Below are 13398 nucleotides of genomic sequence, written 5' to 3'. Positions count from 1 at the left end.
GAGAAACGGTAATAAAAAATAAAAAAAAATTCGTTGCGAACTGGCGAAATTATTTGCGGATGGATGTCAAAACTTATAATTATCTCTTAAAGCTTGTAACCTCTCATATTTTGAGAAAAAATACTTGTATGAGAAGGGCAATTTCCCCTCATGAACGGCTGGCGGTAACATTAAGATTCCTAGCAACAGGAAGGACCTACAAGGATTTGGAATTTTCAACTGCAGTATCGAAACAAGTGTTGAGTAAAATAATACCCAACACATGTGAAGCTATTTACGCTGTCCTGAAGGATAAGTTCATGTAGGCAAGTCAAGTAAATTAAGTCTGTCAGCGAACTGTTACCGAAAAGAGTTATCCAAAGTTCAGAAATCTAGATCTGGTGTAAGAGTAGATCAAGCATACCAGCCAATGTTATGGTATTTTGATCTGCTTGGCTTTCGTAGTTATCAAGAAATGCCAAGCAGGAGTACAATTGAAGATGAAATTGGAGTGTCAATGTGCCAGGAAATGGAACACAAGGTAATGTAAAACAAAACAGGTTCGCCCTGCAACTCTCGCAGTAAATGTACGTGAGAAAACTGCTTTTGCTTTAGCAGCCACTGTCTACACCATATTGACTGCTTTCTCTGTTTCCTGCGGTTGGTTTGACTGTTTTTTGCAACACAAGTTGCAAACACAGATCACAACAGAACTTCCTCCATTTCTATATTTCAAAATAACTGAATTAAATTTTTGTCGTTTACGGGGAGCGTAGTCGCTTGCCACTGATATTTCTTTTCTACACCAGCAGATTGTGGGCAAGTAGTAGATTGGGGTTTGTGTCGTGTGAACACACCACATTTGCAGCGATCTTTTGCATGTACAGACATCCGCGCCGATGTCTGCGCACACAGATTGTTGCGTGTGGACCGGGCTTTAAAGTCAGTAGTAATGAAATAACTAAGATTAAAGTAGATGACAATGTTGTTGTAAACCCAGCTCAAATATCAGAGTGTTTAAATGAATTCTTCATAAATGTAGCAAAGTCAGAAGTTGATGTAGCAGGATATCAGAGTAAAGTAAATCCCTTTGGACTAGACTGAGAAGCTGAGTATCTCACAGATTTTAAAAAAGTCAAAAAGGATGTGAAATGTTATATTGTCATTAAAAAATAAAAATTCTGCTGGGTGGGATGGGACACCAAGTAAATTGATTAAAGCAGTATATGACATAATAGCTCCCCCACTAGCTTAAATAATCAACCAATTTTTGAACAGGAGTGCTTTCCTGATGTGTTAAAATATGCCGAAATGAGACCTCTGTTCAAGAAAGGATCAAGGGAAGATATGGGAAACTACTGCCCTATTTCTATTCTCCCAATCCTGTCAAAAGTGTTAGAGAAAGTAGCAGCAAATCAGATCAAAAATTTTATCGTAAAAAATGATGTTATTCTAAGTAACCAATTTGGATTCCAACAAGGAAAAAAACACACTGGATGCAGTAAATAACTTTATTGAGAAGATATGCAAATCATTGGATCAGAGGAGTAAAGTTGCAGGTATCTTCTGCGATCTTTCAAAAGCATTTGACTCGGTGAACCATGACTTGTTTATCTACAAATTAAACAAATATGGGATTAAGGACAAAGCTCTGAAATGAAATGGCTCACATCATACTTGCACAACAGAAAGCAAAGGGTAAGTGTCACATCAAATGCAGTGAATTATTATTCTAAATGGAGTACAGTATCACAAGGTGTGCCTCAAGGCTCCATTTTGGGGCCAATCCTGTTCCTATTCTATGTAAATGACTTGCCCATAAATATAAATTCCCTGTCAGTTCTGTTTGTGGATGACACTTCTATTTTAATGGAAGATGATGCAGAAAAAATTCAGAGCTCCATTGTGGGCACAATGGGTACTCTAGAAAACTGGTTCCAGTTAAATGGCTTGAAACTGAACATTGCAAAAACCAGTATGGTACATTTCAAAACCAAACATTTGAAATGTGTGGATCTTAAAATACATCATCACAATCATCCTATGGAAGAAGTTAACACAGTCAAATTCCTAGGACTAAATGTGGACAACAACTTAAACTGGAGTACACATATTGAGTTCCTGTCAAATAAACTAAGCAGCTTTGCATTTGCAGTGCAAAGACTAGCAAACTCTACTGACATGAGTACACGAAAAATAGCATATCATAGTTATTTTGAATCTGTCATTAGGTATGGCATCATTTTTTGGGGAAATTCAAGTAGTGTATCTCGAATACTGAAACTGCAAAAGAAAATTATAAGATACATGTGTAGTGCACAGCTAACAGAATCTTGTCGCCCATTATTTCAGAACCTGCAAATCCTAACAGTTCCCTCCATATACATTTATGAAATTATAATCTTTGTACACAGCTGACAAAAATTATTTGAGGAAAATCATTTTAACCACACATGCAACACAACAAATAAAAATAATTTTATGTTACCCACAAACCATTTGAAATTATATGCATGAACTTCACAGTATATGGGGATGACAATATATAACAAGCTAATGGGCAAAAATATATTTAATATGAAGCCAGAGCGTCTAGAAATAAGGCTACAGCAAATTCTGTGGGATAAATGCTACTATTCAGTAGAAGAATTCATAGAGGATGACATGATAATTTGAGCAAGGGGTAATTAATTGTTAGTCTTTTATTGTATGTGTAACAAAATTGTATTATTATTATGATACCATTTATTAAAATCAGTTGTTGTAATTAATTGTTAGTTTTTTATTGTATGTGTATTTTTATATTGTATTTTTGTTATGGTACCATTTGTTAAAATCAGGTGTTGTATGTATATGGTAAAACTTTACCAAAATTTTGACGTGTCTCTTGTACCTAAATCAAATGATTTAGATTATGTACGTTATGAGACTAATAAACCACAATTCACAATTCTACAGTATGGGATATTGCTCCAGACAATTCCCCAAGAGCTAAATGTATTTTCAAATGGCAGAAGATACAATTAGAGTTTAGTAGGATTACCAGCCATAGAGTACTGCAGAAACCATTTAAATGTCTCAGTATAACTATTTGATAGATGCCAGAGAAAATCTGGAAAAATTCAACATTAGATGTGATGTGCATGTACACAAAACCAGAAATAGTCACTTATTGGACTTCCTTACTTAAGACTTTCTGTAGCCCATAGTAACTAGAAATACTTACTTGAGTACATAATTTTTCAATAAGCTGCCTTACTCATCTAGTACAGTACCATTAAATAAATATAAGAGCTTATTAAAAACTTGGGTGAAATTCATTGAATTCTGGTCAATAGAAGAATACTTTGAAACTAATCATTGTAATACATGTTTTTCCAGAATAATAAACAAAATCTCTTAGTTCTTAAATTAGCTTTGGTGAATAATGTCTATGAAGGGTTTGAATTAAATTAGCTGGTTATTTCCTGTGTTATTTTCTATATAAGTAACTGTCTACTGTATAAAATTTGGTACCATTGTAAACTTTGATGAAGCCAATTGTATGAAACATAGTGAAATGCACATAAAAATATTCTATTCTACTTCAACAAATTAAAAGAATGAAAAAAAATGGTGTTTGGTAGCAGTATAAGTATCTTGAAACAAAGATCCTGTGATTTACCAAACAAGAAAATGCTGGTAGATAGACACAATAAAAAACACACAAACGCACACACACAAATTTCAAGCTTTTGCAACCCAAGGTTGCTTCATCAGGAAAGATGGAAATAGAGGGAAAGACGAAAGGATGTGGGTTTTAAGGGAGAGGGTAAGGAGTCATTCCAATCCCCTAAGGTAAGTCTTTGGTACCTACTCAGATCTTCAGTTTTCATTTCAGATATCTAGTGCACTGAAATACAATGCATGACAGTAAATAAAAGTACCAGAAGAATGATCGGGTGTCAATGTAACTTTGAATACATACAAACCATCGGCAAGCATATAAGTGATTAGAGTTGCAATTCTCTGTGGCTGGTAGAAAGGCCACCAGCGTGTGTTAGTGTTGTTTGCGTTGTTACTAGGCCTAGTAGAGCATATAAGACTTATGAACAATGTCAGCTATTGATTGATCAACTTGAAGGACATTGAGATGGTGCATACTCATGTGAGACAGCATTAACAGCACCTAACATAAATTGAAAAGGGCCTCATTGTGAGTCTCCATTTGGCTGGCTGGTCAGGTTGTGCAGTATCCAGATTTGACACATTTGGATATCACATTGGCCCAATATAGGACTGCAAGGGAATATAGGGGGCAGGCTTACTCATTGCAAGTGTTACAGTCACCCACACTTGACTTCCATAAGGCAGGATTGCTGTATAGTGCACCAAGCACATCATAACCTCTCTAAATCTGCGCCTGCCATTTGAGAATAACAGCCACCATGCAATATTCTGTCAGCCTGCACCATTGATCAGAGACTAGCAGCATTTGGGCTAGGGAATTAATATCCCATTGGTAGGTTTCCACTAACACCACACCACAAATGGCTGTGTGTGGGATGGTGCCATGACTTTGAAGCACATACTGCTGATGAACAGGATCGTTGTGCACTGCCCCAAATGACCATCACTGGTGAGTATGATAGTGACCTAGGAAGAGGTTCCATTCTTTCAATGTTTTGGAGTGTCACTCCTGACATCATGGCATGGGGAGCCATCAGATATGACTTTAGGTCACAGTTGGTAGTGACTGAGGGGACTCTGACAACAAATGGTACGTCATAGACATCCTGTATCCTTGTGTGTTAGCTCTCATGTCTAACTTTTCACTGTTGTACCACACTACTCACAAAATTCAAAACTGATGTCAGTGGTAAATTGCTACCAAAAAGATCTCCAGCAGATGGGTATCAGAGGCACATTGAAATTTGAAAAAAATAGTTTCCTCCATTTTTTGTTTTCAGATTTAATATCAAACTAAAAAACGGGATGTTACTGTAAAATATGGTGAACAGTGATTAACTAGCTTAGCAGCTATACCATTTCCTGTTGCTGTATTTTCATTAGCAGTAGACGATCTGCTGTTATTATGTTTGATGGGTTGAAAAGAAACAATAGAATGTCCAGGACAGAATACCAACAACATTTTTTTTTTTGCTTTTAATTGATTGCTAACATCATCTTATTTCTTAAAGGTCTGTGAACTTTTGCCATGTTTTTACCAACTTCAGTGTACCATGAATGTCATGTTAATTATGAAGAACCTTTCCAGCAGTACTTTAATATGCACCTCGCCATAAAAGATCTTCTATCCAGCAGGCTACTAGGTGACAGCTAAGAGAGTTACAGGGCTGATAGGTGTGGAAAAGGTATAACAGTTGCCTTTGACAAGTTCTGGCACTATTTTGGAAGAGCGTCTTTCCAAATTTACAGTTTCACGCTTTTTTAGCTTGTTATTTAGTTCAGTTTCACTGACTTGAAATTGTATGTGTTTGAACTGATTGTCCTGTATGACAACAAGATTTCATAATAAATAACTTCTCACAATATGGTATGATCTTGAGATTGACTCTTTTTTGTGAAGTAATTTTCAGTGATCACATTGCATTGTCCCATAATTTCTTGTGCACCTAGCTACCATATATAATCCATCACACATATCAAAAGAAAAACTAATCAAATAAAGTAATATATTACAAGAGAAAAATGCTGGCCAGCACTTACTTTCATAATATGAAGTGTATTGTATTGCCAATAGACACATACAAAAGTAAAAGTCATACATTTACTAGCTTTTGGAACTAATAGTTTCTTCCTTTGAGGGGAGAGATGTATAGGTTTGGGAAAGATGAAAGGAAGGGCAGTCTACTACAACAACCACTTCAATAACTTCTATACAGTGACACTTCCACTGAATGGACATCTGTCATTATTCTCAATGAAGTGTCACAGAAGGGCATGTTCACTTTACTAAAATACAGTTTTATACTTAGCTGATTGCCTTGAAGTTGGTCTCATTGTCTTCTTTTCAGGTTATGACTTCGCTCTCCAGATTTGGCTGTACAAAGAAATATACTATGTCCAGGTTTGTTAAGTCGGTGATTTTTAAAATTCACATAAAACAGTTTTCTCATTGAAATTTCTGTAGTCATAAATTCATAGGCAATTGATTCACAAGATATGTTTCACGCTAGGTTCCACAAGATTAACGTCTCCACAAATAAACATTACTACTTTTTACATCTGTCTTTCCAACAGTCTATCATACAACCACTCTTCTCACCAAGGGCCAACAAGAAGCGGTACAAAGCTTACATTTGAGACACAGAGGTTTAAATGACTTACATCATAGTGAAAGACATTTTTTTAGTCAATTGATACATAGTTAGTGAAACTTAGTAAAAATAAATTTACATATTTTTCTTATTAAAACTTCAACAATCATCCTAATTACATATAATAATAGTTCTGCATGAATGATGCATTTTGTTTAACATAATTTTATATGAACTTTTGATCTTATAAATGGTATTAGTGGTTTCAGAAGATTTTTCTTTGCTTATATCACAAAACTCAGAATCAAGGATGAAAAAGACTCCACCTGTACTGAGGGCGAGGGTAGGGTTCTGTGAGGCATTATTTTCCAATATAATTTCTTCCTTTTCGTGATCAGTGCTTTCTTGATGTTTTAATTATTTTAATCTCAAACATGGCAGTTATTTCATCCTGTGATTTGTTTGTTTCTTATTGCATGCAATGTAGACAGATTTATCATTTTATTTACAATTTTGCTCTTTACACTGTCTGTTCAGTTCAAATGAAACGAATTTTTTACAGACTCAAAAGACTATATAAATTTTTGGTGTTAACTTTAACCTTATTGTAAGAATCTATAATAGTGGGCACAAAAATATCATCTTCTCTTGATACAATTAATAGCTTTAATATTTCAACTTAGTGAAGTGTTCAGTATTGATAGCTGTAAGCTAGAAATTGTGAAAATTACATCAAACTTTTTATTTATATTTTACAGTGATAAACCAGGTTCTTACACAAATGTTAAGAGAATAATGAATGAGCTTGGTCTTCCACATGCAACTGAACAAGATTTTATAGACATCAGACACATGTGTGAAGCTGTTTCTACAAGAGCTGGTGTCATGGTCTCTGCTTCAATGGCTACATTACTTAATAAAATGGGTTTTGAACAAGCAACTATTGGCATTGATGGTTCACTCTATCGATTTCACCCTGGGTTTGCAGATCTAATGACGAGAAAAATTTCACAATTAGTGAAGCCAGGGATTAAAGTAAGTACAGCCAATTTTACACACACATACACACACACACACACACACACACACACACACACACCAAAAAAAGTTTTGCATCACCTCGGTTCAGAGAGTTCTGGAACCTGTACAGAAAATTGGAATAGAATCAACATAAACATCATTTCTGCCAGTTTTATTGCTCATGAAAACCACACATTGGATGTTGTACCACCATAAACCGAGATCTTCAGAGGTGCTGGTCCAGATTTCTGTACACACCTCTAACACCCAGTAGCACATCCTCTTGCATTGATGTATGCCTGTATTCATCATGGCATACTATCCACAAGTTCAAAACACTTTTGGTCCAGATTGTCCCACTCCTCAATGGCGATTCGACGTAGATCCCTCGGAGCAGTTGGTGGGTCACATCGTCCATATAGAGCTGTTTTCAACCTATCCCAGGCATGTTTGATAAATTCATGTCTGGAGAACATGTTGACAACTCTAGTTGAGCAGTGTCATTATCCTGAAGGAAGTCATTCACAAGATGTGCACAATGGCAGCGCATATTGTTGTCCATGAAGACTAATGCCTCGCCAATATGCTGCCGATATGGTTGTACTATCAGTCGGAGGATGGCATTCACGTATTGTACAGCCATTATGGCACCTTCCATGACCACCAGCGGCATACATTGGCCCCTCATAATGCCACCTTAAAACAGCAGGGAACCTCCATCTTGCTGCCCTCTCTGGAAAGTGTGTCTAAGGTATTCAGCCTGAGCGGGTTGCCTCTGAACACATCTCTAATGATTGTCTAGTTGCAGGCATATGCAACACTCATCAGTGAAGAGAATGTGATGCCAATACTGAGAAGTCCATTCGGCATATTGTTGGGACCATCTGTACTACACTGCATGGTGTCGTGGTTGCAGTGGACCTCGCCATGGATGTCGGGAGCGAAGTTGCGCATTATGCAGTCTATTGTGCACAGTTTGAGTTATAACATGACGTCCTGTGGCTGCACGAAAAGTGTTATTCAACATGGTGGCATTGCTGTTAGGGTTCCTCTGAGCCCATAATCCATAGGTAGAGGTCATCCACTGTAGTAGCAGCCCTTTGGCGGCCTCCATGTCCGAACTACATTGCTTTGGTTCATTCCGAAACCCCTGGACACTTCCCTTGTTGAGAGCCCTCCCTGGCACAAAGTAACAATGCAGACACAATCAATCCACAATACTGACTGTCTAGGCATGGTTGAAGTACAGACAATACGAGCCGTGTACCTTCTTCCTGGTGGAATCACTGGAACTGATTGGCTGTCAGACCTCCTCCATCTAATAAGCGCTGCTCATGCATGGTTGTTTATATCTTGTGGCGGGTTTAGTGACATCTATGAACACTCAAAGGGACAGTGTCTGTGATACAATATCCACAGTCAACATCTATCTTCAGGAGTTCTGGGAACTGGGGTGATGCAAAACACTTTTGAGGTGTGTATATACAGTGAGAAGTATCCATTAACTGAAAAATTCAGTTTAATTCACTCACAAGTCATGCTTCATCATAAGACATGTCATATCAGATTTAGTGATGTGTTTATGTTGTGTGATCCATAGCTAGTAGCCCATATCACTGATTTTTTCTGTTAAATACAAAATTGTTATCAGGTTACAAACAACTTTCAGCAGGGGAGCATGTTTTTTAAGTGACCCTACTGCATATGGAATATGATGGGTGAGTTTGGCCCCATCTGGCTTGGGCAGGGAGTGACACAAGGGGTACTCATAATTATTACTTAGTTTCTTGCAGTGTAGTGTGGTACAATTTAAAGCTTCCATGGTATTTCACAAATCATCATTCACACTATTTTTTAGAAAATGGAAAATTAATGGTACTTTCATTGTATAGAAGAGAAGACAGCAAGGCCACTGAAGGAAATCTCTTTACTCGATAATACAGGGTGAGTCAGAAGGAAAGATTCATACTTTGAGGGGGTGATTGTATTAGTTTCTTTCCTCTTAGCCCCCTCCCCCCCCCCCCCCCCCCAAAAAAAAATCATTTATCGCTATACTACTCTGAACTTTACTCTTTTTTTCTCTCTAGTGACACTTAGCCAAGCCTTAAAGGCTCTAATTTTTTCTCCCATCCATTTATTTCCTTGTCCAGTGCAAATATTATTAATGCCAGTAGAACAAAGCATGTGCCTTTCCTCCTGAATCAGCCTGTATAGACATGATCTGGTTCCACGCAGTTATCAGTGACAAAAATACTATAAAATACAATCTCATTCAAATAGATTATGGGTGAAGAGTTAATAGTAGGTTTAGCAGTGTGACATCAGCCATGCTTGTACCTCCATAATAATTCATGGCTCTTTGCACTAGTGTATAAAGTTAGCAAAATAGATTCCAAATTGTCAGAGATCAGTGGAACAATAACCTAACAGGTCCTGGTTTGCAGCATATGAGTCACCAACACTTCCCAGCATAATACTGTGACACGTGATAAAAGAAAACTGTAAGCTGAAGAATGAATCACCCATGTAACTAGTGCCTTTTTTATCTGAAATATATCAAAACTTAATTGTAAATAAAATAGAAAGAAACTTCCACATGGGAAAAATATATTAAAAACAAAGATTCCAAGACTTATCAAGTGGGAAAGCGCCGGCAGACAGGCACAATGAACAAAAGACACAAACACACACACAGAGTTACTAGCTTTCGCAACTGTTGGTTGCTTCTTCAGGAAAGAGGGAAGGAGAGGGAAAGACGAAAGGATGTGGGTTTTAAGGGAGAGGGTAAGGAGTCATTCCAATCCCGGGAGCGGAAAGACTTCCTTTAGGGGGAAAAAAAGGACAGGTTTACACTCGCACACACACACACACATATCCATCCGCACATACACAGACACAAGCAGACATATTTAGAGGCAAAACTTAATTGTGTTGATTGAGCCAGCTATTATTATTGTTTATAAAAAAACATGAACATAAAATATATGAGCCATAACAAGGAAAACTGACTCTGTGATGCTATGCAGTTGATATGGTAAATGCCCTTCAGTATATCCTCTCTTCTCGTTATCCGCCAGGCCTCAACCTCCGCTAATTTCAAGTTGCCGCTGCTCATACCTCACCTCTGTTTCAACAACATCTTTGCCTTTGTGCTTCTGCCTTGACTGACATCTCTGCCCAAACTCTTTGCCTTTACAAATGTCTGCTTGTGTCTGTGTATGTGCAGATGGATATGTGTGTGTGTGCGAGTGTACCTGTCCTTTTTTCCCCCTAAGGTAAGTCTTTCCGCTCCCGGGATTGGGTTGACTCCTTACCCTCTCCCTTAAAACCCACATCTTTTCATCTTTCCCTCTCCTTCCATCTTTCCTGAAGAAGCAACCATTGGTTGCGAAAGCTAGAATTTTGTCTGTATGTTTGTGTTTGTTTGTGTATCTATCGACCTGCCAGCACTTTTGTTTGGTAAGTCACATCATCTTTGTTTTTAGATATATTTTTCCCACATGGAATGTTTCCCTCTATTATATTGATATGGTAAATAGTTTCATTGGGGAGAATGTAGTTATATGAAAAATGGTGAACTATATGAGATTCTCCCATTGTACTGCTATATAATGATATTTGCACTGGACAATGAAATAAAAGAACCGGAGGAAAAATTAGAGCCTTTAAGGCTATGCTGGGTGGCACTAGAGAGATTAAAGGTTAAGGTGTGGAGGAGCATAGAGATAAAAAAGATTCTCTTTAAGCTTCAAGCTTTTTAAAAATAGGTGAGAGGAAGGAAACCCTGTTGTTAGATAGCAACAATAAAAGACATATGGAACAGCTGCTGCAGAATGAATTAGATAATAAGTGACAGATCACAAGCTTAAGCAAGCTAAGTGAGTGTATTACACGTATTAGCTTTGTGAAAGAATTTGTTAAAAGATCATCATGTTGTGGTAGTGAGTGGAACAGGAAACATTACTGATGGATATTAAGGTTTCTGTGTTGTTACTGACTTGACAAGAATTCATTCAACAATAGACCATACCCATTTTGAAGCTGTTTTAACTTGAGGCATTATTATCAGTCCCACTGAACAGCACTGCGAGCGGGTTAACAGTGAGATAGATTAATTACTCTTGTGAATTACAGAGTCAAAATTGGTTTGGTGGGTGGCGTTTTCCAAGTTATGGCCTATATTTCAGTAGAAGAGTTTAAGGGCAAGTCATCTGGACTGATAGCAGTAGTATTTATCTGTGTCTATGTGTATTCTGTTAGATCTGAAGAAGGATCCATCTGAAAGCTAATAATGTTATCAATATTTTTTATGTGCTAATTATCCACTCAGTCTTTCAACAGTATGTTGAGTTGTTACATTTACCCCTTCCATTATTTATATTCTACAATGTACTATAATTTACCATACTTGTAATATGTTGTTCTCAACATCATTTAACCACTGAAATATGAATTTCTGTTGATCATGTATGGGAAAAGGAGGAATACCTATTTACATTACAAAGATCTGCAAATATGAAAACAATGTTCTTTGGTTTTGTTGCAATCACCATTTTGAAAGTCCTTTTACAGACAAAGAAATTCAATGAAAATTAAGTGATTATTACAATACAGAAGGCTTCAGTTGGCAATTTTGAGCTATTCACAAATTAATTTCTCATTTTATTAAACTTTTTAACTCATAAAACATGTTATCTTTTAGACTAATGTTTAAAAAAAGAGCAGAAGCTAGTGTAATTTTGTGAACTTTCAACAATGGTTTTTTTTTTTTTTTTTTTTTTTTTTTTTTTTTTTTTTTTTTTTCAGAAATCACTATATCATTCATGCAGCGAGGTGTGATTACCTGTCATCATGTAAGACAATAATAGTATTATAAGGCCATGAGGAAGTGGAATACTGACACAAAATTTAATGATCAGAAATTTTCCAACCATAGGCAATATGACCCTCCCATGAACCCTGGACCTTGCCGTTGGTGGGGAGGCTTGCGTGCCTCAGCGATAAAGATAGCCGTACCGTAGATGCAACCACAACAGAGGGGTATCTGTAGAGAGGCCAGACAAATGTGTGGTTCCTGAAGAGGGGCAGCAGCCTTTTCAGTAGTTGCAAAAGCAACAGTCTGGATGATTGACTGACCTGGCCTTGTAACACTAACCAAAACAGCCTTGCTGTGCTGGTACTGCGAACGGCTGAAAGCAAGAGGAAAATACAGACATAATTTTTCCTGAGGGCATGCAGCTTTACTGTATGGTTAAATGATAATGGCATCCTCTTGGGTAAATTATTCCGGAGGGAAAATAGTCCCAAATTCGGATCTCCGGGTGGGGACTACTCAGGAGGATGTTGTTATCAAGAGAAAGAAAACTGGCGTTCTATGTATCAGAGCATGGAATGTCAGATCCCTTAATTGTGCAGGTAGGTTAGAAAATTTAAAAAGGGAAATGAATAGGTTAAAGTTAGATATAGTGGGACTTAGTGAAGTTCGCTGGAAGGAGGAACAAGACTTCTAGTCAGGTGAATACAGGGTTATGAATACAAAATCAAATGCAGGAGAAGGTTCAATAATGAATAGGAAAATAGGAATGTGGGTAAGCTACTACAAACAACATAATGAATGCATTATTGTGGCCAAGATAGATATGAAGCCCATGCCTACCACAGTACTACAAGTTTATATGCCAACTAGCTCCGCAGATGCTGAAGAGATTGATGAAATGTATGATGAATGAAGGAAGTTGAAAATCTAATAGTCACGGGTGACTGGAATTCGATAGTAGGCAAAGGGAGAGAAGGAAATGTAGTAGGTGAATATGGATTGGGGGGAAGAAATGAAAGAGGAAGCCGCCTGGTAGAATTTTGCACGGAGCTTAACTTAATCACAGCTAACGATTGTTTCAAGAATCATGAGAGAAGGTTATATATATGGAAGAACCCTGGAGATACTAGAAGGTGTCAGATAGATCATATAGTGGTAAGACAGAGATTCAGGAACCAGGTTTTAAATTGTAAGACATTTCCAGGGGCAGATGTGGACTCTGACCACAATCTATTGGTTATGATCTGTAGATTAAAACTGAAGAAACTGCAAAAAGGTGGGAATTTAAGGAGATGGGACCTGGATAAACTGAAAGAACCAGAG

General features: G+C 37.3%; 1 protein-coding gene across 1 annotated transcript in view; it reads left to right on the top strand.

Moving 5' to 3' along the window:
• The window catches only part of LOC126267035 (hexokinase type 2-like), a 183867-nt gene that overhangs the window by 152521 nt on the left and 17948 nt on the right, over window positions 1-13398 (top strand). The window contains exon 8 of the mRNA XM_049971821.1: window positions 6998-7274. Coding sequence (XP_049827778.1) covers window positions 6998-7274 — 277 coding nt within the window. The remainder of the gene's footprint in view (window positions 1-6997; window positions 7275-13398) is intronic.

The sequence above is a fragment of the Schistocerca gregaria genome, chromosome 4 (genome assembly GCF_023897955.1).
Source record: "Schistocerca gregaria isolate iqSchGreg1 chromosome 4, iqSchGreg1.2, whole genome shotgun sequence".
Taxonomy (NCBI): Eukaryota; Metazoa; Arthropoda; class Insecta; order Orthoptera; family Acrididae; genus Schistocerca; species Schistocerca gregaria.
Note: the sequence above shows the minus strand (reverse complement) of the source record. Positions and strands in the feature narration are given on the sequence as shown.